Here is a 26094-nt window from a genome sequence, read left to right as displayed (position 1 = left end):
TTACTACTAATTTTGGTTTTATTTACTCTTCCAACAGAAATTTTTCAGGGACCCAGTAGAAATACATCTAGTAACAAATACTTCATAGAACACACAACAGATTTCGTATAAATCAAAAACAAAGCAGGTAATCAGTGTAAATATGCCTAGATTTCTTAATACAAAAATGTTAAGATAATATTATATTATGCTCTTACATTCTTCATCTGTTTTTACACGAACTGGTTCACTGAATCCACTTGTTCCTAAGCTATTAACCGCTCGAATTCGAAAATCGTAGACAGTCATTGGCTGCAAATCGTTTATTGTAGTCGTCGAATCAGAACCGTGCACAGAAATATTGGAAATAGGACCTTCCTGCCATCTATCTGTGAAAAATTGTATCATTGTGTTTACAATTTTATTTTTAATCATAACAACACTGCTGAAAGGAACATGAAATTAACAGTTTGTGATTATTGATAAGATAAACTATCAGATAAATACAAGAAACGTCGATACCTGTTAATCACTGATCATTCAGTTTACTGTTTTCTTGATGACGGTATAAATTAAATTCGTGTATTTTAAGATAATCAGATAAAAAAAAATTTTACTTTTATTTTCTTTCCACTGCACCATGTACTCTATTATCGGAGAGTTTCCGCTGTACGGTGGCGCCCACTCTATATTCACACTTCTACTTGTGGCCAACAAAACTTTCAAGTCTTGAGGGGTATCCGGAGGCTCTGATGAAAATATGATGAGCAAAAAAAGTAATAAATAACTTTAATATTTGTCAAGCTCTTATAATATACTAATGTGCCTTATAATAAAATTAACAATATTATTATTAGTAGTAACAACGCTGTGAATCAGCGCATTACGAACTAGTTTGGTTGTATATCATGTTCACGTTTCCTATAGAAACCTATTTTCCACTAATATCACAAACTTCTCGATTTAAGCTTAGTCGATACATTTATAGTACACTGACAGGTATACAAAAATATTTCAGACTATTTAATCCAGAAATTGAACCTTCAGAATTATTAAATTGTATCACAAATGTTACAAATAATACCATTCCCCAGTCGTCATAAATACTTTAAAACTTAAAAACTATTTTTCGTTATATTACTGCCTCTCATACCTTGTATTATGAGTTTGATGTTCGTGTCGTCACTGCCGTATGGATTAGATGCTAGACAAGTGAATAAAGCAGAATCTCGCCTGTCAGTATCGTGGATGATTAACACTGACGTTATGCCATTAGAATGTAATGTTTTTTTGATGTTATACCTGAAATATCATACAAAAAACAGGAAATAGCGTATAAGTTTATTCCTAATATAACACAAGTAACAGCCATTACAAAATATGTGCGTATATTTATAACAGTTTCTCATACATAACTTACTTGAATTTAGCTAGTTATCTCTTTATCCGTCAACGCGTTGTAGTAAAGGAAATAAGTATAATACAAGTGACAATTGTCGTTGTTTACGGTTAGAAAGGAAGGATAATTGAAACAACTAGTTCTCGAGTAACTCCTAATACTATTACTAGATGGTGGGACTGTTCACTTACAATCTGTGATGTCATCTTGTGTTAGACAAGTTGTGTAGATTGGTGATTGAAAATTCAGTAGCAATTGTGTGATCTGTTACAAACATCATTGGAAAATGTGGGTAGAAGAGGGGTCAAACAATTGGACCAGAATCTACGGTTCATGTTTGTTTTAACTTCCGCGCAAAGCTACACGAGGGCTATCTGCGCTACCCGTACCTAATTTAGCATCATAAGACTAGAGGAAAGGCAGGTAGTTTTCACAACCCACCGCCAACTCTCTGGCTTCTCTTTGACCATCACAACGGGTGAAAGGGCGAACATTTTTCGTGTGACGGGAATTCGAACCCACACACCTGGGATTACGAGTCAAGCGCCTTAACCACCTGGCCATGCCGGCCCTATATATGGTTAATGATATATTAGGCCTAATTGTAATGATATATGTAATAGTATGTTAATTTATTAAATAAACACATCTTTATTACTTTACAAATAATATTCATGATAATGAGATATATACTATCTCAACGTTCATTAACGGTATAAAATAATCACCTTATTTGAAAGCTTCATTGCATAACAAAATATTTGGCCAGGTGGTTAGGGTGCTCGACTAGTGATCCACAGCAGATAGCCTGATATAGGCTTTACTATAAGAAAAACACACGCACACACACACACTAGTGATCCGAAGATTGCGGGTTCGAATCCCCATTGCACCAATCATGCTCGCCCTTTCATCTGTAGGGACGTTATAAGTTACAGTCAATCCCATTATTCGTTGGTAAAAGAGTAGCCAAAGCGTTGGCGGTGGGTGGTGATGACTAGCTGCCTTCCTTCTAGTCTTATACTGCTAAGTTATGGACAGCTAGTACAGATAGGCCTCGTGCAGCCTTGCGCGAAATTCAAATAAAGTATTTAACCGTTTATAATTAATTGTATTTATTTAGGCACTCGATTCGTAATCTGAGGATCGCGGGTTCCAATCTCCGTCATACCAAATGCTCGCCCTATCAGCCGTGGGGGTGTTATAATGTGACGGTTAATCCTGCTATTGGTTGGTAAAGAGTAGCCCAAGAGTTGGCGGTGGGTGGTGATGACTAGCTACCTTCCCACTAGTCTTATACTGCTAAGTTAGGGACGGCTAATGCCAATAGCCCTCGCGTAGCTTTGCGCGAAATTCAAAACAAACAAACCGAACCTCTAGTTAGAACATTATAGAAATAGAGCTCCAAGTTCACTCGCATTACTTTCCATTTGCAGAAAGTTTGTCTCTAATGTAAACTTTAACATTAGTTTATGAATATGTTAGTAAAACCACATTCAAATATATTTATGTCAGTCATTATGTAACAAATACGCCGTAATTGTTTATAAGTAATATGTTAACTACGATATTTATTCATACGTACAACAATACTAGGAAATAATTTAACGTGACGTGTCACATTATTATATTTAAGCACGAGGCGTCTTGGGACTTTTCTCAATTTACGAATCATGTGCTTTACAAGAGTTAATCAGACCTAAAAACAGGATTCTAAATTTATTCCTTACTCTCAGTTTGTTTACTTGTTTTGTTTCGCTTCTTATCTATCTATTCATCTCTAATTTTCTGCTTGTTTCTTCGTATCTTCATTTGTCTCATCAAAACTTGCGTAATTTCGGTAGGTCTTAAAGATAGATTGTTTGTTAGTTTGTAGTCGACTTTATTTGTATTTCTGTGTTTCTGAATTTAAGAAGTTACTCAACCTTGAGGAATCTTGAAGATGAAACAAATGCTTGTCTTTCATCCACACAATTGATATGGGTCGATCTCCTCTGGCTTCACATTTTAATTTGGCGTTGTAGCCTCTATTCACTGTTTCAGCTCGGAACTTTGTAGTGAAATGAGCAGCAACTGAAAACCGAAAGCAAATAGGTAGTTTTTTTTTTTTTATTGGAGTGATTAGAAAACAATTTCAAAGCAAATGAGAAACGATTATATAACGCAGGATAATAAATTCGACAAGATGGCGCCACATTATTCGCATACCTGAATTAATTAGGATTAATTAATTTAAATTACTATATGCTAAAGTAAAACGGATTCAAACACTCTATAGAAATTAGAAATGTATTTTGGATTATTTAGATACATATGAGCTTCTTCAACTCTTTAATAGGTGGCACTAAAGATTAATTATTTAACTTGTATGATGTTGAAATAGATTTTCGTGGAAATATTACAACGTTTCGTCGCTTAAAAGTGAAACACGCTGTAAATTTTATGGTCATTGAGATGAAACGTTGTACTCCAAAAATAAATGTAATGTTTCCATCAAAGACTCTTTCGAGTACTTTTTTATATTTTATATTTGTAAGTTAATAGTAACATGTCAATATGGGAAAATTACTTTAAAATAAAGTGGTTTGAAAGAGACATATAATTAAGAATTACTAGAAGATATCTATCTTTACTTCTGTGAATGTAGTAAAATCAAATTATAAAATTCGAGATTAATTTAATTACTCAATGTAATCCTGGGTGCTCAGTATGTTGAAAAAATATCTACAAAGCTTTGAATATTTTTCTATATTAAGGTGAATTAAAAGTTAGTAATGCTTCTATTATAATAATCTGTATTATTTACAAGCATGTTTTCTTAAGCTTGGGTTAGTTTCATTCGGTTTGGATTTCGGCCAAATCATAATACTACTGAGCACAGATGCAAAATTATACAATAAGGGTTATAATTAGCCAAAACTAACAGAATAATTTTCCTATAAAATTTTCATTATTAAATTAAATCAATAAATTAATATTAAATAAATTAGAAAAAACAATAACGCTCAGGCACTGAAAGCTCAAGTTTTAATTTTACAGATATAGTTTCCCACAATAGATGGCGAAATTGACTATTTAAAAATCTGATTATCGTGATCTATGTTTTAATGTTTTATCGTAAATTCTCAGGAGTTTATTATGTTTTTAGTCTATCTGAGACACAATAAAAGGTCTAAACATGTATACCTACCATGTATACTTAATTTGATGATCTTGCTGATGCTCGGAGAAATTCCATTAGAAGCCTGACACAAATAAAACCCTGCATCTTCCTTCTGTGCATTGTGGATGGCCATTGTACCATTTTCGTACACGTACAGACGAGAGCTACTACTGATGGGTCGGTAGTCTCTGGGTGTGTCTTCTGGCGACGCATGAACAAATAAAAGCCATAAAATAGTTGAAATGAATGTATCACTTTATTTACAGCCTGTCTATCTGGACTCTGCCCACAACAGATATCGAAACTCGGTTTCTAGGGTTGTAAGTCCATAAATATACCGCTGTGCTACTGAGGAGAAAAATATCGTAGCTATGAAGGATCTTGAAGTAAAAGCGGGTTGGTATGCGATCTGTTTTGTGTGTGTGTGTGTTTTCAAAACAGAGATAACGGCCCAATGTGGCCAAGTGATTAGCATACAGAGCAGTGGAACGATGGGTCCTGGGTTCGAGGTGTGTTATTGTCAAATATACTCTACAATTTCAACTATAAATGTGCTATTAAAATGACAGTAAAGCCCCTAAGTTGATTCAAAGTTTCTGACACATACATCGCTGCAGATGGTGCTGCCTTATATCTGGTCAGTAGTTCAAAATTAATTATTGTTAGATCTGAACTCCATTGACTTTCTTGGTGTGACCTTTATGTCCACTTGCTAATAATATACCGTTCAGGTTAGGAATTCCAATTCATAACATTAAATTCTATCTAATGTAACAGTTTACATAACCTCACTTGAACCCATCATCATTCGTAAAAGACAAAATTTGAAACCCTCGGGAGAATGATTCACTCTTCACATCATACTCTGCATTCAAACAACCGTTGAATAATTTTATACTATAGGGAAGCTACACTTATAAATCAGAAATTCGTGAACCTCATATCGATAAGTTCCTAAGATACACAGCATGTACACAGTTAAATCTTGGTTATCTGATCATTCTTTACTACTACACCTCTGCTGTATCTGTTTCTACGCGTTACTATAACCATAGAAGATTGCTTTAAGAACAGATACGTTGTTTATGTGATTAGCAACATGGCTACCTACAGATTATATCCTTATTAATAAGCTATTTACTATGTAAAAACAAAACATATGAATGTTATTTTTTACCCTTCATAATTTTATTTGGTTTATCGTCTGTTGAGAATGGTAGGCTATCTATGCAGCGTTTATTTTTTAGATCGAACTTTGAATTCTTATAAACTTCCAAGTTCCTGGTTGAGCCATCGGTGGAGGTTTTATCTGCTATAATTATCGGTTTTTTTATCTATTTATCGCTTTTATGGTTTTTGAGAATAAAATGAATCGTAAAAAATTCAGATCAATAGCTATATAATGTGTTGTATTCATGTTTTATCTTTGCTATATAATGTGTTGTATTCATGTTTTATCTTTGCTATATAATGTGTTGTATTCATGTTTTATCCTTTCTATATAATGTGTTGTATTCATGTTTTATCCTTTCTATATACTGTTTTGCATTCATGTTTTATCCTTGCTATATAATGTGTTGTATTCGTGTTTTATCCTTGCTATATAATGTGTTGTATTCATGTTTTATCCTTGCTATATAATGTGTTGTATTCATGTTTTATCCTTTCTATATACTGTTTTGTATTCATGTTTTATCCTTGCTATATAATGTGTTGTATTCATGTTATATCCTTGCTATATAATGTGTTGTATTCATGTTTTATCCTTGCTATATAATGTGTTGTATTCATGTTTTATCCTTGCTATATAATGTGTTGTATTCATGTTTTATTCTTTCTATATAATGTGTTGTATTCATGTTTTATCCTTTCTATATACCGTTTTGTATTCATGTTTTATCCTTGCTATATAATGTGTTGTATTCATGTTTTATTCTTTCTATATAATGTGTTGTATTCATGTTTTATCCTTTCTATATACCGTTTTGTATTCATGTTTTATCCTTGCTATATAATGTGTTGTATTCATGTTTTATCCTTGCTATATAATGTGTTGTATTCATGTTTTATCCTTGCTACATAATGTGTTGCATTCATGTTTTATTCTTTCTATATAATGTGTTGTATTCATGTTTTATCCTTTAAGATTTAAATGAAACGAAGTGAAAATCTTTTAATTTTCCTTCGATATACATAACAGATCAAAGTAATTTAAAAAAACATAAAGGTAGGTTGAACACTAGAGATAATATCATTCTGTCCTGACAGTGATTTTCTTGTAAAATCCTATACAACCTGTCATGTAATAACTTCCACCAGAAAAGTTGCTAAACATTTTCAATGAAAATTATAATTAGCAATGATCAATCTTATGTCATCAAGTCATGGAAAAGCCTCTATGACCACTTTGCCTTAGATAAATAAGTCAGTTGGATAACCTCATTGTTAGTGGCATTTTCGGTTCATATACGTTTGGTCAATCTAATGTTTTTCCATCCTTTTCACAGACTGTATGACGCATGTACGTAGACTAATAGTGTTTGAAAGTACACATTTACTAAATAACACTTTATATTTTAGATTCTGTAAACCCGCACCAAATGAAAACGGTCTCAAAGCTTCAAATAACTATAATTAATTATTTAATAATTACTTATTTTAAAGTATATACAAAGTAGTAGACGTACCTGTCAAAGTTTGGTAAGAAATAACAAAGATAACTCGTTAAAAATGGTTGGTAAGCTATCGAGGCTCAAACAGTGGTGAAATTTTCATTTTTGTTAACTTTAGCTATTCGTAGGATAATTTTATTATGATGGAGCTTGCGTTATGTGCATTCAAAACTCGGATCTCGGAAACTATCACACCGATCGTCATCAGCCCTAAATGGGTAATATTTTTACCACTAGACAGTATTTTTATAGCTGAGCAATAAATAAAACAATTTAAATTTCTACAAAAATGATACGTTTCAGATTTAACTAATAAAAATTACCAACAGAAAAGGAGTAAGTTTCAAATATAAAACAATAAAAAAACAAACTTGTTTTGTCGGTCAATTCCAGAAGGATGTGATTCTATATTTGGGCTGCAGGCTTAACAGCTTTCTGTAGGAACTAGCAGTTATACCTACTCGGAAGGCGGGTATTTCTATTAATTTAATTGAAATGTAAGAACCAAGGACCTAGACATATACAGTGGGTTATGAGACCTGAGTAATAATGTTATTGAAACTATTCTCACCTGAAGATTTAGTCCAGCGAATTCTGGGATGTGGAAAACCGTGGACTTGGCAGTTTATGAGGGCGGAGTGACCTTTAATCACAAAACTATCACGTGGTTCTACTTTCCATCTAGGAGGTACTGTAAGAATCAAAATGAAACTAAAACTGACATATATCTACAACTAATCCTATGTTTACACTCATATTCTACTTTTCGGTATACCGATGCTAATTTGAAACTAAAACTTCTACACCTCGTCCTGAAACTAAGGCTTATTCCAATACCTTAAATAGCTTATAAGAGGTTAACGTTTGATATAAAACCCTTACAGCTAGTTCACACACAAAAGTTTGAAACTAAAACTCTATAGTTGTTGCAAGTAGCAAAGATTGAAACTAAAACGAGTGTACTGAATTCTATAACTGAAGCTTGATGTAGAACTTATACAACTAATTTTCAAACAAAAATTGGAAACTAAAACTAATTTATCCAATCCTATATATAAAATCTGAAACTAAAATTATTGTATTTAATTTAGAACTAAACCAAACTCCTATAAGTACTGTATGCGACACGAGGTCTAAGCGGCCAGGCCACAAGCCAACAAGGTTTAGGTATGATCATCCTTAACCAAGAAATGTTGGCCAGAGGGAGAGAAACCAATCAGAAGTACCTGCCGCTTGCGCTGCTAATATTAATCGAATACATGGATTACCAGTCTCAGTTATAATGCTAATATAAATGAAATTGTTGGATTGCCTGTCACAGTTATAATACTAATCTTAATTAAATAGCTAAATTACATTTCACACTTATAACGCTGAAAACGTGGAGCATGTTCATCAGCGGTATATGTAATACGAACCTTGAATCTTCTGATACTCTGCTTGGCACATTAACCACTAAGCTACACCCAGGCTGATTCCATACGATTAAATTTTGTAGTTAAAATTTCCAAACTTGAATCCTAGGACTAAGATTTGAAACTGTATGTTTGTTTCAGTTTTTGTGCAAATCCACACAGGGGCTATCTGCGAATAATCCTGCCTCATTTTGAAATGATAGAGAGATCATAGAAAGAAAAGCTAGTTAACCACTGCTACAAAGTAGAAAGCGTGTTTATATGCCAACGGGACACGAATCGAAATCCTAAAATTCACAGTGTGGTCTCGCTAACAATTGGGCTATAACCAGCCTCGTTTAAAATTCAGAGATCTTCTGCTAATCTTAAGGCTAATGTTTGAGACTAAACTTTCTACTTTTAACATTTGATACTGAACGGCGCCTTATACGACAAACATGTTAAATAAACTGGACAGGAGTCCCACGATCCAGGCATAGCCATTCCTAATTTAGGACTGCTGATAAGAGGTGACATTCAGTTAATAGCACCTACCACCTACACAGCTTGTCCTCATAAGATAGGGTAATCGACCTTCATAAATATTAAATTCCTACAATTCAAAGTAAGGAACATACTTTGCAACGAATCCTGCTCGAATCTTGGACCTTCTAATTCGCTTTAGGCACACTAACCACTTAGCCATACATAATTAAAAGAATAAAGTTCGAAATACGAAAAATTAAACTAGACCTAGGGCTTAAGTTTGAGATTAAAACTTGCTCAAGTTCTTACTGTTAATCATAAAAAAGATATAGTTTATAATTAACACTTATAAAGATCAACACTTACACGTTTTACGGATAAATTTATGAATAAGTATTTAGGAGAAACACACTGAAAACTAATCTAAATACTAAAGTATTTAAAACAAACTTTACGACATCCATAGGTTCATAAACGTGAACAACCCGTACCGTGAATTATCATTGTTGCTGTGTGATTCACGGAACCTGCTAAGTTGCTTGCGATGCACGTGTAGTTTCCATGGTGCTCAGGCCGCAATGAGTTGAAAATCAGAGTAGATGAAAACTCACCAACTCCGACAACACGAATGTCCAGGTAGTCTTCAATCCGATGTTTATCTTTAAGCCAAGTAAACCGAACAGGAGAATCTCCTTTGATGACGGTACATATAGCTGTGAACCGTTGACCTTGGTGGACAGAGGCTGGGAAACTGAAGGGGTCAATTACTGGACGTACTAGAAATAAAAATAACAAAATACTTTTTAAAAGGTTCAGTCATCAGACAAATTTCATTTCCAGTGATTTTATTATTATTATTACAGGAGTCAATCATTAGATAAACTAGAAAATAAACCTAATCGGAGGCCTGGCATGGCCAAGTGGTTAAGGCACTTGACTCGTAATTTGAGGGTCGCGAGTTCGAATCCCCATCACACCAAACATGCTCGCCCTCTTCACTGTGGGAGCATTATAATGTGATGGTCAATCCCATTATACGTTGGTAAAAGAGAAACCCAAGAGTTGTTGGTGGGTGGTGATGACTAGCTGCCTTCCCTCTAGCCTTACACTGCTAAATTAGGGACGGCTAGCGCATATAGCCCTTATGTAACTTTGCGCGAAATTCAAAACAAACCAAAAACAATCGGTAATTAAAAAGTGGAATTCTACACGAAGGTAGCCAATAAACCAGCCAAAGATAAGTTATTAACGAGTTAATCGCTGCATAGGTGAAATAAATTAATAACAACTCTAACTTGGTGAAGGGTAAATTGCTGAACGAAACAAAACGTAATAACAACATCACTCTGTTAATTACAAAGTTAAAACGTCAACTACTTAAGAGTAAAATATTTGACGACTGAAACGATTTAACATCATCAAACACTCTAGTGATTAGGAAAAATCAACATCAGTTGTTGTAGAACTAACCACGAGAAAAACGGCGACGTCACTTAACATAAGAACAACATTGTAAAGGTAACAATGTTCAATAACAACAATAGATATATGACAATGTTCCTAGAGCCTTGGTTTGTTTGTGTGAACTTTATTAAACAATAGGCTATCTTTGCTCAGCCCACCACTGGTATTGAAACCCGGTTTCTAGTGTTGTAAGTTCGCAGACATACCGTTCTGCCACTTGGAGACTTCTTTGGGTTAGTACCTGAAGTTGAAGAATAATGAATCCCAGAAATGCCAACTATTTCAAATAACTGACCAATAGGCCTGACCAATGTCTCTAAGCTGTTTATTATTATATTATTATTATAACTATTATTTATTACTGCTATAGATCGCTCATTTATGACTGTGTTTTGTGTATTTAATAAATAAATTTAAAAAAAATACTTTTGAAATTCTTTTTCATATTCTGAATTCGTACTCATAAATGTCGTTATCTGCATTGTTTTTGTCTTCGCCTCAGCCTTTTGTTGGTGAGATGCCGATTTTGTATGTCTGGAACAATCGTTTATCCTGCCATGCGCCACAGAAAAATCGATGTGACAAACTGTACAAAACGCATGACTGTCACTGACTTTTGATGCAATGACCAGATATTTTGCACTATACTCTTTCCTAAATTTTTGATTCAAAGTTTTAGTCCTTTTAGATTTGCCAGAAGCAAGATAATCTGGTAAACGAGACCTCTTTTTTTCCAACTTGTGAACGATCGCATTGGAGTTTCTATGCCGCTTAGAAAACGACAAATACCCATCTACGCGAGCGCTGATTGGCTGACAAGCACTGATGACGTGACTATGGATTTCCCCACGTACCCAGTATGGGGAAGCACCGCACTCAAACTATTGGTAGACGTCGGAGATACAAATATTTTTTATTATTTCAAGCACAAACATGATTATCGCAAGTAGCCATCTGAACTATGTCTTTTATTTATTATCAAAATTTATTTGTATCTCACTAGAAATTTTCTTTTCACCCCTTTCAAGCCCTGGGGGAACAATTTATCACTTTATTGTATAGGCCTATATAATATATAATAATTTGGGAGTTGCAACAAGTCGTAATATTTGTCTGTATGAGCGTACAGTCGTAATATATACACCAAAATCGTAATGATTACGCTCAAATCGTAATGGTTGGCATCTCTGGAATCGTGACGGTAGACTTAGTGCACTGACAAACAAAACCATTGGAAGAAACATATTATTTCTCTCGCGAGTGTATAAGCGATATGAAAGTAAAATTATTGCTGGTATACGATTTAAAATGATGGAGTATGTGTTTTCTAATAGCAAAGCCACATTAGTCTATATGCTGAGCCCACCTAGGGGAATCGAGCCCTTGTTTTTAGCGTTGTAAATCCGTAAACTTACTGTTATACCAGTGAGAGACTAAAATGAATGTTTGGTTTGTTTTGAATTTCGCGCAAAGCACACGAGGGCTATCTGCGCTAGCCGTCTTTGATTTAGTTGTGTAAGACTAGAGGGAAGGCAGCTAGTCATCTCTTGCCGCCGCCAACTCTTGGGCTACTATTTTATCAACGAATAGTGGGATTGATCGTCACATTATATCGTCCCCGCGGCTGAAAGGGCGAGCATGTTTGGTGTGACAGGGATTCGAACCCGCGATCCTCAAATTACGAGTCAAGTGCCTTAACTACCTTAAAATGAAGGATGTTCTCCAGTTGTATGTGTATATACAGTGATCATATAGTTATACATGATATAACAACCCTATTTTACTGAGGCTTCAGAGGTAACAAAGCTCGAAGATTGTTTCAAACAGAAATGAGTTTTATTCCTGTAAACCAGCCATATCAGTTCAAAAGCAGTAGACATAGGCCACCAGTGTTAATGAACTTAAGGTCTATAATTTATAGGTGTGATATTACGAATCAATTTGCTTACAGCTGCTTCTAGAGCGTTAGTTGTCTGGAATTTTTGTCCAATCTTCTTGAAAAGATCGTAAAATGGAATCGCGTGACAGTGCAAATTCTCAACTGTTCATGCACGAGCACAATATCATACTACTTTGTTAAGAACAAGATTACGTTTTGACTGCGAGGCACGTGATTTATTGTGGTGAAACATATCTAACAATGAAGGGATATTACTGAGTCAGTGAATATTAAAACGACCACTAGTCGACTGTAATTTTTTCATATCTTCTCATGCTACAGTTATATTGTTACTTTTAAAAGTTACTTGATATGAAAAGCACGTTTCCTGTTGAGTTAGAAGAAAACAAATTACTATTCTGGTTTATTTTGATCATGGATATTTGAATGGTGTTGAAAGGTTATTGAAGTTACAGAAATAAGAGACTTTTGTATATTTGATCGACAGTATCTGCATCGTGTGACAAATTCGGTATTTTTTATAGTCAAAGATTCCCCATATTTACTTTTTTACTCAAGTGTTCGCTACAATCTTTAATCCAAAGGATTACGGACAGAAGCTGGTGACAGGAAGCTCACTAGTGTTTGAAATGTGAAATCCAAAAGAGTACCTTTCTCTCTTCGTTTTGTAAGGATATTAATAATAATGGAGAAAATGCCGAGTGTGACAGGTACTAAAGTGAGACAGGTATTAGTCACTTTTTTTTCGTCGTAGGAACATTAACAAGTAATTTCTTCAGTAAAAAGAATGACCAGGATTACGTTGCTGAACTATTCTGTATTAATGACGCTAGTATCTTCTCATAAAGACAGAACTTTAATCAGAAATACAAAAAGAATAAAGTTTTTTTTTACTTATTCTTAAAAAAACTTGAACTTAATTCTCTTTCAGAATTGTGCAACAAAGTCAACATTACCAGATTCGTACATGTTAACATTACTGTTCTAAACACACCATTCCGTAAAGATGTGTTCTGTTTAAAATTCTAAGGATTCCCAGAAAACCATGAGATACTTCATTACTAAGCATATTCATAGTCTTAACTATGATCTCTCTTTTTTTAAAAGTTACTATCTACTTTGAGAGATTAAGCAAATAAAACTATAGAGTAGATTTATGCATGTTCCTCAAGCTAATTGTCCCTCTTAAAGGCACATAAAGCTACAAGGAATAGTTTTTGGAATCACTGAAGTAGCTGACTTGTGAGATGTCGTCAATTTTAATGAATTAATTATGTTTGAACACCCTGTTCTGCCTGATTAAAGAAATCCAATTTTCTATACACGTATTTGATATAACAAAAGAGACAAAGTCATATATATACATTCATCGCATAAAAACATGATTGTAATTATTTCAAGTGAAATACTTTCTAAATTCCAAAACTAATATATTTCAACAGCCTTATCTGTTAGGCCACAAACGTGCCGGTTGTAATAGAAGACCTACCTAAAACCGAAACTATTAAGCTACTTTGTGCGGAGTTTCCATCCTTATCACTTGCTTGGCATGTGTACTTTCCTTCGTCTGTTGCTCTTTCGATGTCTTTCACCACTAGAGTGCCATTTGGATAGACCTTTTGTCTGTGGTTGTACGGAAGACGGACGCCCTCTGAATTTTAAAAGAAATTTCGTGACAACAGGAATAAATCAAAAACTATATATATATACATATATATATAACTTATATATTGTTATATAACCAATATGACAATTGGTGAGAAACTCGACAGTGATTTATATTAGACAGATATTAAAAGTTCAATTCCAAAAACTCGAAAGACTTGGTGTGTTATTATTAATAAGTAGTTTTTACAATTAAGCTTTCAGTTGTAGTAAGAAGAGCTACAGACAATCTATTAGACATATTTTGTAGATTAGAATCGCTACATTATCCATATCGCTAGAAATCTGGCCTATCGGTTGGGCAATGGTAAATTTAAGGACTTACACCTTTAAGTTCCGGGGTTCGATTCCATACGGCGGATACAGGAGATAGCCATTGTGGCTTTGCACTAAAACAAACAAACTGTAAAACTAGTATCCGTCCAATTCTCTAGCAAAGTGTTATAGAGAAATATAATACCCGATATACACTACAGAAACGTTCACGCAGAAGAATAAGGGTGCCTTATTCCACATAGAAATGTAGCATTAGTCTAAAGAAAATTATAATCTTGAAGCAATTCTTCATACATACGGTCAACAGAAAAACAGATGTGCCACAAAAATCAGATATATTTGTAAACTATTAACCTGAGTGGTTCATCTTACTCGTACAAACATTGGAAACGATAACAGAGTTTAACACCAAACCCTCAGAAAAGCCTACTACAGCAACTGGAAAGAAGGACGGACTTTAACACTGACTCCTTGGAGTATCAACGCAATAATTAATGACCGAACTGATATTATGGCTAAACACTTTCTCACATAAGATAATGTAAACAACTATTCAACCACATCTCAAAACAGATATTATAGAGAAAAATTACCCATCCTCCAAGTAGTTGGACTCACTCAAGAGATAAGTATGATATAAAACATGAAATACGTACACAAGTGATAGTAACCAGAACCACCACATGAAAAGTAGGTATCAACAGGCTGTTAGGATGATGTACACTTATGGATAAAGCTTTACTAATAAAAAGATCATTGCTGTTCAGTTCTTCTATAAAAAATAACATCTATCTTTGTCTAAGAAACTTCCAAACAAAATTTTACACATAAGAGTCAAAATTGCTCAGATTAAAAATCACTTCACACTCATGTAGGCAGTTTATAAGGAAAAACACCACCATAATAAGAGGACTTACATACGGGGCTAAAACATCAACAAGAAGGTCTTTTAAAAAGAGCAAGATGTCAATAAGATGTCTTACACGAAAGAGTAACATCTTAAGAGAGGTTTTACAGACAAGAGTAACACTTCAATAAACAGATCTTATAACGGTTTTATAGACAAGAGTAACACCTCAATTAACAGGTCTTATAGCGGTTTTACAGACAAGAGTAACACCTCAATTAACATATCTTATAGTGGTTTTACAGACAAGAGTAACCCCTCAATAAACAGATCTCATAGCGGTTTTACAGACAAGAGTAACACCTCAATAAACAGATCTTATAACGGTTTTACAGACAAGAGTAACACCTTAATTAACAGATCTTATAGCGATTTTACAGACAAGAGTAACCCCTCAATAAACAGATCTCATAGCGGTTTTACAGAGAAGAGTAATACCTCAATAAACAGATCTTATAGCGGTTTTACAGACAAGAGTAACACCTCAGTAAACATAGCTTATAGCGGTTTTACAAACAAGAGTAACACCTCAGTTAGCGGATCTTACAAACAAAAGTAATATCTCAATTAGCGGATCTTAGAGAGAATAGTAATACCTCAATTAGCGGATCTTAAGGAGCAGTGTAACACCATAAGCAAGCCTTCTAAAGAATTTCAACGTTCCAATAAGTAAGCCTTCTAGAGGAGTGCAACGCCTAGAGAACTATAAAATATTTAACATAGTGACACTAAAGTTTATACAGGATTTTTACACCTGTTTGACTTCCACTTCACTATCTAGACGGTTGATGAACAAAAGTAACATTTCTGTGAAGCAGACAAAGAAACAACCTCTCTTTCTCTTATTATCATTTACTAGAAGGCATACAGGAGAAAAATAAGTACAATAATGAACAAATTATTAAGCCTTTGTGTTTCTCACAGTTTACAGTCCGTTGGAACATGAAACTGAAAATTGAGAAAATAGAACTATGAAACAAAGCTACGCGAAATTAAAACTTTTGTCAAGCAGTTTTAAAGTCCTTCAGAGTTTTTATTTTTACACAGTACGCTGCGTTTTAACAGTTTATTGACACTGTGTTAGAGCAAAGGAATAGAATTTGATACCTCATTTGTATTTGACATTTGAGAAATCATGTGTGGAGGAATGAAATCCACTATGGTGTCTGTTTGTAGCTGAATTGATTAAATTATCTTATTATGAATATCCCAAAATTCTCTTAGCTTTAGTTAATGAAGTAAGATACCAGAGATGCTCGAGAATTCGGTATTTAATCTAAGTTGTACATTAACGAACACAACTTTGATGGTTCATTAGCAAGCTGTGATAAAAACACTTAATTTTAACCAGTACTAAAACTAAAGAGAGGTAAAAAGCACATACTCCAAAGTTGTTGAAGGTTGTTCATTGACATAAATAAACACGCTATAGATTTTTGGGTATTGTATTATTAATATTAATAAATATGCTACAAAGTTGTTTGATATTGTATCATTAATTTCAAAATTATTGGATATTGTATTTTTAGTATAAATAAATACATTAGAAAGTTGTTTGATATTGTATCATTAATTTCAAAATTATTGGATATTGTATTTTTAGTATAAATAAATACATTAGAAAGCTGTTTGATATTGTATCATTAATTTTAAAATTATTGGATATTGTATTTTTAGTATAAATAAATACATTAGAAAGCTGTTTGATATTGTATCATTAATTTTAAAATTATTGGATATTGTATTTTTAGTATAAATAAATACATTAGAAAGTTGTTTGATATTGTATCATTAATATAAATAAAAATTCTTCAAAGTTTTTCAATATTGTATTATTAGTATAAATACGCATACTCCAATGTTATTAGAGGTTATATCATTATTATAAATAACTACACTCCAAAGCTGCTGGATACTGTATTATAAATATATTTTAAACTCCTGGAGGTCGTTTCATTTGTATTTCTAAATTTTGTCTGCTACTTTAACTCACAAAACATGAAACATGAACTTATTCCATTATGTTATTGTTTTAAAACTATGTTTTCAATGTATTAATAAGAGAATGTAGACTCGAATGTACTAATATTACCATCGCAGTATGCAGTATAAATAACAATCGTTAATCAAATAATTCGTGTAATTAATCAATACAATAAACGTAAATTTGAATACAAATAGTTAATATAACTTAACCATCAGATAACACTACATACAAGGTATTACTAAATCATATAATCCAACAATATCAACACTTCGGGATAAAACCATATTAATTACTGATGATTATATAAAATTCCTTTTAATCTGCCAACTGTGTATTCAAAATCAGGAAAAGTGGGAATATAGAAATAGCATTTCAGATCTACGTATTTCCTCCTACAAATCACAGCCAATAAGGCGTCTTTCATTTTGAATCCGCGAGTAAAGAAATTAAGAGAAATGTAGGTAAAAACCATTACAGTTAACGCCTTTTTTATCATAAGTGTTAGGCCTATTGGTTCTCAATGTTTCGACATCTTTCGGCGTTTAAATTATAAATTTTAAATTATTATATTGGACACATTAATATTTTGCCTCTTATCATTCAGCCCCACTGACGAATTCTGGTATTTACGAAAGGCAATTCGACAATGACATGCAGAAAACTAAATATACTCTTCAAAAAAAGAAACGCAAAAGGGATATTTTTTTTATTTTAAAGAGAAATATATGTAATAACGTTACAAGCTCAGAGTATGTAATGTTACACGTGTTAAGGCACTGATTGTCAGACCAAAATGACAATAAAAGTTGTGCACTTTGAAAACGGAGGACAACAACGAATATTTCGCCAAAACGCATTCGTGTCCAATAAATTTGTTTGAGAGATCTGCATGTTCTGCAAGTGCAACATGTGCAAAATCCCTATAAAAGTGACGGGTTCTCGGTTTCCATAGCTCAGTGTTAAGCCACCGACACGCAATACAGTTCCGCCAAGACTGACTGAAGCACAACGCAACAACGCCATTGGTCGCTTGGAAGCAGGCGAATCTCGATCAGATGTTGCCAGAGCTGTGAATGTCCGCCCAAGCACCATCACAAGGCTATAGAATCGTCACCAACAACATGGATCAACTCGTGACCGTCCACGATCTGGCAGCCCTAGTGTGACCACGCCCGCACAAGATCGCTACATCCGGTTATGTCACCTTCGGGATAGGACCACCACTGCGACGTCTACCGCCTCAATCATACCAGGGCTGCGTAGGATTTCCGATCAGACCGTACGCAACCGTCTACGAGATTCTCAGGCCCCATGTGCAACCCATCATGGTGAACGTCAACGACGTTTTTCAACATGACAACGCCCGTCCTCACACAGCCCGACTCACCACTGTTTTCTTGAGACACCACAACATCAACGTTCTTCCCTGGCTTTCCAAATCACCAAATTTAAACCCCATCGAACATCTTTGGGACGAGTTGGAGCGACGTCTGCGACGGCGACAACTTCAACCGCAGACTCTACCTCAGCTTGCAGCAGCTTTGCAGGCTGAGTGGACAGCCATTCCATAGGATGTGATTCGTCATCTCATCGCTTCCATGGCAAGAGATGCCAAGCAGTTATTGATGCTCACGGGGGCATACTTGTTATTGACGTTGAGCTTCAACTAGTGAGCGTGGACTTCGCCTTTGCAGACTTTGGATGTTCAGCAGTGAAAATGCAAAGTTTTACACATGTCATACAGAACTACCCGAAATAAACTTGTTATCAATTTGTCTCAAATTTTGCCTTTTGCGTTTCTTTTTTTGAAGAGTATATATATATATCTAAATGTCATTTTCACAAGCGTCATATTTCCAATTTGCAATGGACGAAGTAAGAGGAATATCAAACATTTTTATGTAATTAACATGATTCCATCATAATTTTTAAATTATAGGTTTTAAATATTTCCCAGCTTCCGGCACTTAAAGAGTGGATGATAAAACTGTTAACTTTAACAGTCTAATTTATTAAGCTGTAAATCAAACACGTAAAAAATGGTATGTTTAAGTTTGAGCTACACCTCTCTCAATTAACCAGTCTTTACTAACTTTAAGTATATACTGTATGTTTGCTAACAGTTGTAGAATTCGATAATGTCAATAATTGTTAACTTAATATCAAAGGCGCGAGGTCTGTGGAAGCAAAAGAAGTAGTGCCTCCCAAATATATATGTTTAACAAATTTCATTTTTAAGTATCAGCTAAATATGACGTTATGAGCTTCCAAATAATTCATAAGGAAGCACTCTACCACACCATGCGTACGAGGGCTGTTCAAAAAATACGCGTACTGACGTCATAAAACAAAATGTACTTTATTTAGAAGTTACAGGTCTGGAACCCCTTCAAAGTACTCTCCTCCCCAACGCACACATTTATCCCAACGGTGTTTCCACTTGTTGAAACAGTCCTGGTACGCTTCTTTTGTAATGTCCTCCAGCTCCTTCGTCGCATTTGCCTTAATCTCGGGAATCGTCTCAAATCTTCTTCCTTTCAAGGGTCTCTTGAGTTTGGAAAACAAGAAACAATCGCAAGGAGCAAGGTCAGGTGAGTAGGGGGGTGGGAAAGAACAGTGATCGAGTGTTTGGCCAAAAACTCACGAGTTCTGAAGGCTGAATTTCGCAGCAACGCGGTGCATCTTCAATTTTTCGGTCAAAATCTCGTAACAAGATCTAACTGATATCCCACACTCTTCAGCAAGCTCCCTGACAGTCAGACGTCGATTTGCCCGCACCAAGGTGTTGATTTTGTCGACGTGTGGGTCGTCAGTTGACGTGGAAGGACGTCCAGGACGCTCATCATCTTCAATGGACTGTCGACCATCCTTAAAACGTTCATGCCACTTGAAACATGCCGTACGCTTCATAGCAACATCACCGTAAGCCGTGTTAAGCATAGCAATAGTTTCAGTCGCAGATTTTCCAAGTTTAACACAAAATTTCACAGCAAGTCGTTGCTTCTTCAGGTCATTCATTCTGAAATCCGCCAAACGAAAAAATCGCACTTCACTTAAAACCGCGTAGCTAATACACAAATGAAGATATCTGCAATCGGAAAATGGCATCGTAATCAGCTGATCTGTGCAAACCTAGCGACACCAAGCGGATTCCCCTGGAACCTACTGGAGCCGCGCAATTCAAACAGTCCGCGTATTTTTTGAACAGACCTCGTAATCAGTAATCGCTTTGGACGGGCGAAAGAAGCTGGACAACAACTCGCAAAATGTTTCCTTTTGTGAGTTGATTTTAGCTTTTTTTCCTACAAGAAAAGGCTTTATTTCTAAATTACAACATTTTTGTTACATATATAATCTTTAAACTATAAAACGCTGCTTACATGAATAATTTTCTGAATAAAAACTTACAAATTTATACTTGTATTTAAAAAACAAACAAACACATTTTGAATGTTATATTACCCTCTTCTATGGTATAAAGGGAAACAATTACCATTTCATCTTACTTCAAAATACACACACAATTGGAATTTATTGACAATTTATAGCTTATGTATAAAATTATTTAAATCATTAAAAATCGAAATAAAAGATTATAAATATGAAAGTGCTTCGTAATTACTATTTTATAAATTAAAATGTACAACAAATAAGTCAAATATAATAAGAAAAAAATATAGTTAATTTTCTTGAGATATTTGAAAACTTTTGTTTTTCATGACCTGCACCTCGCAGGTGCTTCCGGCATTGTATTAAATAATGTTGTAAGTTTTTGTGTGCATAAAATTTATGTGAAGTGTTACCCTCAAGGTTTGGATATGGATTAAAAAAGATAATAAGAGAAATTGTAACTGTGTTATTGAAAGCTTATTAGTAAACAACTTTGGTATAAACAGTTTTAGAGATAAAGGAAGCAACATTAAAAATAGTAAACTGATGCCAGCTCTAAGCCTGACTGGAAAAACAAAACAGTGCGTTCGAAAATTTAATGTAAACCAATGTGACAGGTAAACTGCTTGTCCTAACTTCCAGAAGCTTTTCTGCTGGTCGTGTTTATTATTTAACAGTGAACTTGGGACATGGAACTCAAGCAGATTTGATGATTTATATAATGTGCATAAGGCAATTAAAAGACGTGAAAATTCCTCCAGTCATATATTTTTAACTCTAGGCCTAGCTAGATTTGGAAAATCATGGGTTGAATTCCAACTAAATATCCAACATAAAATTAATGTATAAATGCACAATAAAGAGATGAACAGAAGTAGAGACATTTTGAAAAGATTAATCGACGTAGTTTGCTATTTGGGTGAACAAAAATTAGCATTAGGGTTTATTATGAACCACTAGAGTCTGCTAACTGAGTCACTTATGTGAAATTAGTAAATTTGTGCAAGAAATATGATCTATTACTGAAGTCTCATGTAGAGAAATCAAATGATTTTCTGGCCTGTCAAATATAATCCAGAATTATCTGGAAATAAATACTGATAGTTTCTATGAAGATGTAATAAATATATTCAATCAAAACGAAAGAAGAATGGAATTAACATATAAATGAAGTAAGTAACTGAATATGTTGTTTTTATCTTTAATTGGAAGCACTTAGTCTTAAATATGATTAATGTCTACAAATAACTAATTTTATTTTTATTGGCCGACCTGTATATAATTATTTTTATTTTATAATCCACCTTTTATGCTATTGCTTCCCCTTAGGACAAATCACAGCACGCCCTGCTTTAGATACAGGTTAAAAATAACTTATTAATTTCAATAATGATCTAATTAGTAACACAAAATAATAACAAAAGTATGAAACACTTATAAACTACAGAAGGATGTCAGCAACATAATTAGTGTTAGTACTGTCTAACTAGAAGTTTTAAGTTACCTAAAATAGAAAAAAAAAATAGAGAAACTAAATTACTTTCAACCTACCACGTTCCCATGTTATAGAGTGAATAGGATAGCCACCAACCGGACAATACAGTATCATAATCTCTCCGGCCACCACAGAGACATTCTTCATCGGCCTTACAAAAGGTGGACCAAGCACATTGATTCTGGCTGAATGAATGACTTCTCCAACGTCACTGTTTGCTTTGCAGCTATAGTTTCCGCCATCTTCCGGCTGAATATTAGATATGTTAACATAGCTTATGACACGTTGGTATTGAGTGACATAATCCCCCATACGCAGACGAGGACTGTCGGTGAGGGATGCTCCATCCAAGGTCCATGTAACCTGAGGCAGAGGTACACCCTGTGCCACGCACCTTAAAGTCAAGGACGAACCAGGCTGTAAGGTCTGTCCGTGAAACTTTTCTTGAAGTGAGGGCTCATCCTCTGGTAGTGAAAGGGAACAAGTCGAATAAGTTTATGGTTTACGGTCTCGTGGAATATTGAAAGAAACAGTTAAGTTAGATTTAAAGAATATTTTAAAAACTCTCCAAAAGTCTGGATTCCGAACATCCGAAAATAAAAATAAAAGTGAATTTTCGTGACTTAACTCTAATGGCTATTATAGCTACACAAATTGTCGTGACTTAACTGTAATGACTATTGTAATTACACAAATTGTCGTGGCTTAACTCTAATGGCTATTATACCTACACAAATTGTCGTGGCTTAATTCTAATGGCTATTATAGCTACACAAATTGTCGTGACTTAACTCTAATAGTTACTGTGGCTACACAAATTGTCGTGACCTAACTCTAATGGCTATTGTGGCTACACAAATTGTCGCAGCTTAATTTTAATGGTTATTGTGACTACACAAATTGACATACCTTAACTCTAATAGTTACTATGGCTAAACAACTTGTCGTGACTTAACTTTAATGGTTGCTGTGACTATACAAATTGTCGTGACTTAACTCTAATGACTATTGTAATTACACAAATTGTCGGGGCTTAACTCTAATAGTTACTGTAGCTACACAAATTGTCGTGACCTAACTAATGGCTATTGTGACTACACAAATTGTCGCGGCTTAATTTTATTGTGACTACACAAATTAACATGACTTTACTCTAATGGCTATTATGATTACACAGATTTAATGTGAGAGACGATAGGAAGGGGTACAAGGCTTGGCCTATTTCTCCGAAATTCAAGGAATTTCATCTAGAATTTTACGATAACGACTCAATCCGTGTTAAATAGGCTCTGATACAGTAGGTTTATTTTGTAAAGAGTAAATATTATTGTGTCGTCATTAAACACCAAATATAGACGTTTATCTTATTAAGTTTCTTTGTTTGTTTGTTTTTAATTTCGCACAAAGCTACTCGAGGGCTATCTGTGCTAGCCGTCCCTAATTTAGTAGTGTAAGACTAGAGGGAAGGCAGCTAGACATCACTACCCACCGCCAACTCTTGGGCTACTCTTTTACCAACGAATAGTGGGATTAACCGTAACATTATAACGCCCCCACGGCTGGGAGGGCGAGCATGTTTGGCGCGACTCGGGCGCGAACCGGGCCCGTTAAGTTTCTTTACACCACAAATCTTTAAGTCATTTGCTTACCAGCCCCAACAATTTTAAAAGATTATTACTCTAATTTGTTTGTTTGTTTTGAATTTCGGTCAAAGCTACACGAAGGTTATCTGTGTTAGCCGTTCCTAATTTAGTAGTGTAAGAATAGTCATCGCCGCTAACTCTTGGGCTACGCTTTTGGCAACGAATAATGGAATTTACTGAAACATTATAATGCACCCATGGTTGAAAGGGCGAGCATATTTGATATGATGTGGATTTGAACGTGGAGTCGAACGTGCTAACCATCTGGTCATGCCAGGCCTTATTACCTTGATTGTGACTGATTTCAAGATCAAGATATTAGCATTAACACCTGCGAAACAGGTAGTAGTGATTAGTTTAACAATTTTTAGTAGACATTTAAAGAATAATTTATTTATATTAGCATATAAATGTGAAAAAGTGAGGACACCCTATGAAAGCCTGTGTAATTTTGTAACATTTTTCGATATATAGATATTTAATCTCAATTTTAGCAATACGGAGAGATTATAGGAATATAACTAAACAATTAAAACTGAAGAAAAGACTTTCTAAGATCTTCTGTAAATGTAATTCTACAAAAATGCATATTCTAACTGAGGAAAAGGGTAGGACACCCCCACATTTATTCCCACTTAAAATGGCTCAACTCACACACAGGTGTATCACACCAGGTGCACATGATTAGAAGATCGTTACTCAGCATTGTGAATGAGGCTTGCCCTATTTAAACCTCAGACATTTAGTTTGGTGTGCTCCTGACTGTTAAAGTGAGAGTGAGCATCATGGTGAGAGCAAAAGAGCTGTCAGAGGCCTTTAAAAAGAAAAGTGTAGCAGCTTATGAGTCTGGTAAGGGATTTAAAAAGATCCCAAAAGATTTTGAAATCAGCCGTCCCACTGTCCGGAAAATAGTCAACAAGTGGAGGGCTTTCAAAACAACTGCCAACATGCCCAGGTCTGGTCGTCCAAGCAAGCTCACCCCGAGAGCAAACCGCAAGATGCTAAAAGAAGTCTCCAAGCACCTTAACATGTTATCACGGGACCTACAGCAGGCTCTGGCTGCTGTTGATGTGAAAGTTCATGCCTCTGCAATCAGAAAGAAACTGCACAAGTGTAACTTGCATGGGAGGTGTGCAAGGAGGAAACCTTTGCTCTCTAAGAGAAACATCAAGGCCAGACTGAAGTTTGCCAAAGAGAATGTAGACAAAGACCAGGACTTCTTTGGAGAGATGAGTTCAAACTTGAATTATTTGGACACCAGAACAGAGGACATGTTTGGCGTAAACCAAATACAGCATTCCAGGAAAAGAACCTCATACCAACTGTGAAGCATGGAGGTGGAAGTGTCATGGTTTGGGGCTGCTTTGCTACAGAAGAACCTGGACAGCTCACAATCATAGAATCCACCATGCATTCTACTGTGTATCAGAGGGGGCTTGAGGATCATGTGATTCCATCTGTAAGAAAATTAAAGCTGAAGTGGACATGGACCCTGTAACACGACAATGACCCAAAACATACCAGTAAATCCACCAAGGACTAGCTGAAAACTAAGAAATGGAGAGTCCTGGAATGGCGGAGTCAAAGCCCAGATTATAATCTCATTGAGATGCTGTGGGGTGACTTGAAACGGACTGTACATGCAAGAAACCCCTCAAATATCTCACAGCTGACAGAATTTTGCATTGAGGAGTGGGGCAAACTTTCTTCAAACCGATGTCAGAGACTGGTAGATGGCTATAAGAAGCGTCTCATTACAGTTATTTCAGCCAAAGGAGGTAACATTAGCTATTACAGGGTAGGGTGTCCTAAGTTTTTCCTCAGTTAGAATATGCATTTTTGTAGAAGTGCATGTGCAGAAGATCTTGAAAAGTCTTTTCTTCAGTTTTTATTGTTTAGTTATATTCCTATAATCTCTCAGCATTGTTGAAATTGAGATTAAATATCTATATATCCAAAAATGTTACAAAAATACACAGGCTTTCATAGGGTGTCCTAACGTTTTTACATGACTGTACACTAGAATGTTGACTTATCTACCATATGATAATATATTACGTGATGAATTATAATTAGATACAACTGTAATTGAGGAGAGATGTCGACATATCTGTACATATTCTAAAACATAGCTAGCATATAACTATATATATATTTTATAAGTAACTTGTGTATAATGTTTTCCAGAAGACTTTCTATTATGATCACCACAGGAAGAAATGTAAACTGGTTATCCTCCTGTAACTAGCGTGTCTACAGACACTACATTTTTCT

At 34.8% G+C, this 26094-nt stretch overlaps 1 protein-coding gene across 1 annotated transcript in view; it reads right to left on the bottom strand.

The window, feature by feature from the left end:
• LOC143249544 (cell adhesion molecule Dscam1-like) overlaps positions 1 to 26094 on the bottom strand; it is a 135658-nt gene that overhangs the window by 57350 nt on the left and 52214 nt on the right. Inside the window, exons 7-15 of the mRNA XM_076499570.1 lie at positions 22234 to 22641; positions 13947 to 14108; positions 9585 to 9869; positions 7785 to 7904; positions 4569 to 4742; positions 3304 to 3451; positions 1133 to 1281; positions 597 to 728; positions 198 to 368 (exon numbers count right to left, since the gene is read on the bottom strand). Coding sequence (XP_076355685.1) covers positions 198 to 368; positions 597 to 728; positions 1133 to 1281; positions 3304 to 3451; positions 4569 to 4742; positions 7785 to 7904; positions 9585 to 9869; positions 13947 to 14108; positions 22234 to 22641 — 1749 coding nt within the window. The remainder of the gene's footprint in view (positions 1 to 197; positions 369 to 596; positions 729 to 1132; positions 1282 to 3303; positions 3452 to 4568; positions 4743 to 7784; positions 7905 to 9584; positions 9870 to 13946; positions 14109 to 22233; positions 22642 to 26094) is intronic.

Source organism: Tachypleus tridentatus, chromosome 4 (genome assembly GCF_004210375.1).
Source record: "Tachypleus tridentatus isolate NWPU-2018 chromosome 4, ASM421037v1, whole genome shotgun sequence".
In the NCBI taxonomy this organism is placed as follows: Eukaryota; Metazoa; Arthropoda; class Merostomata; order Xiphosura; family Limulidae; genus Tachypleus; species Tachypleus tridentatus.
The sequence above is the reverse complement of the archived record's forward strand: the minus strand, read 5'-3'. Positions and strand labels throughout refer to the sequence as shown.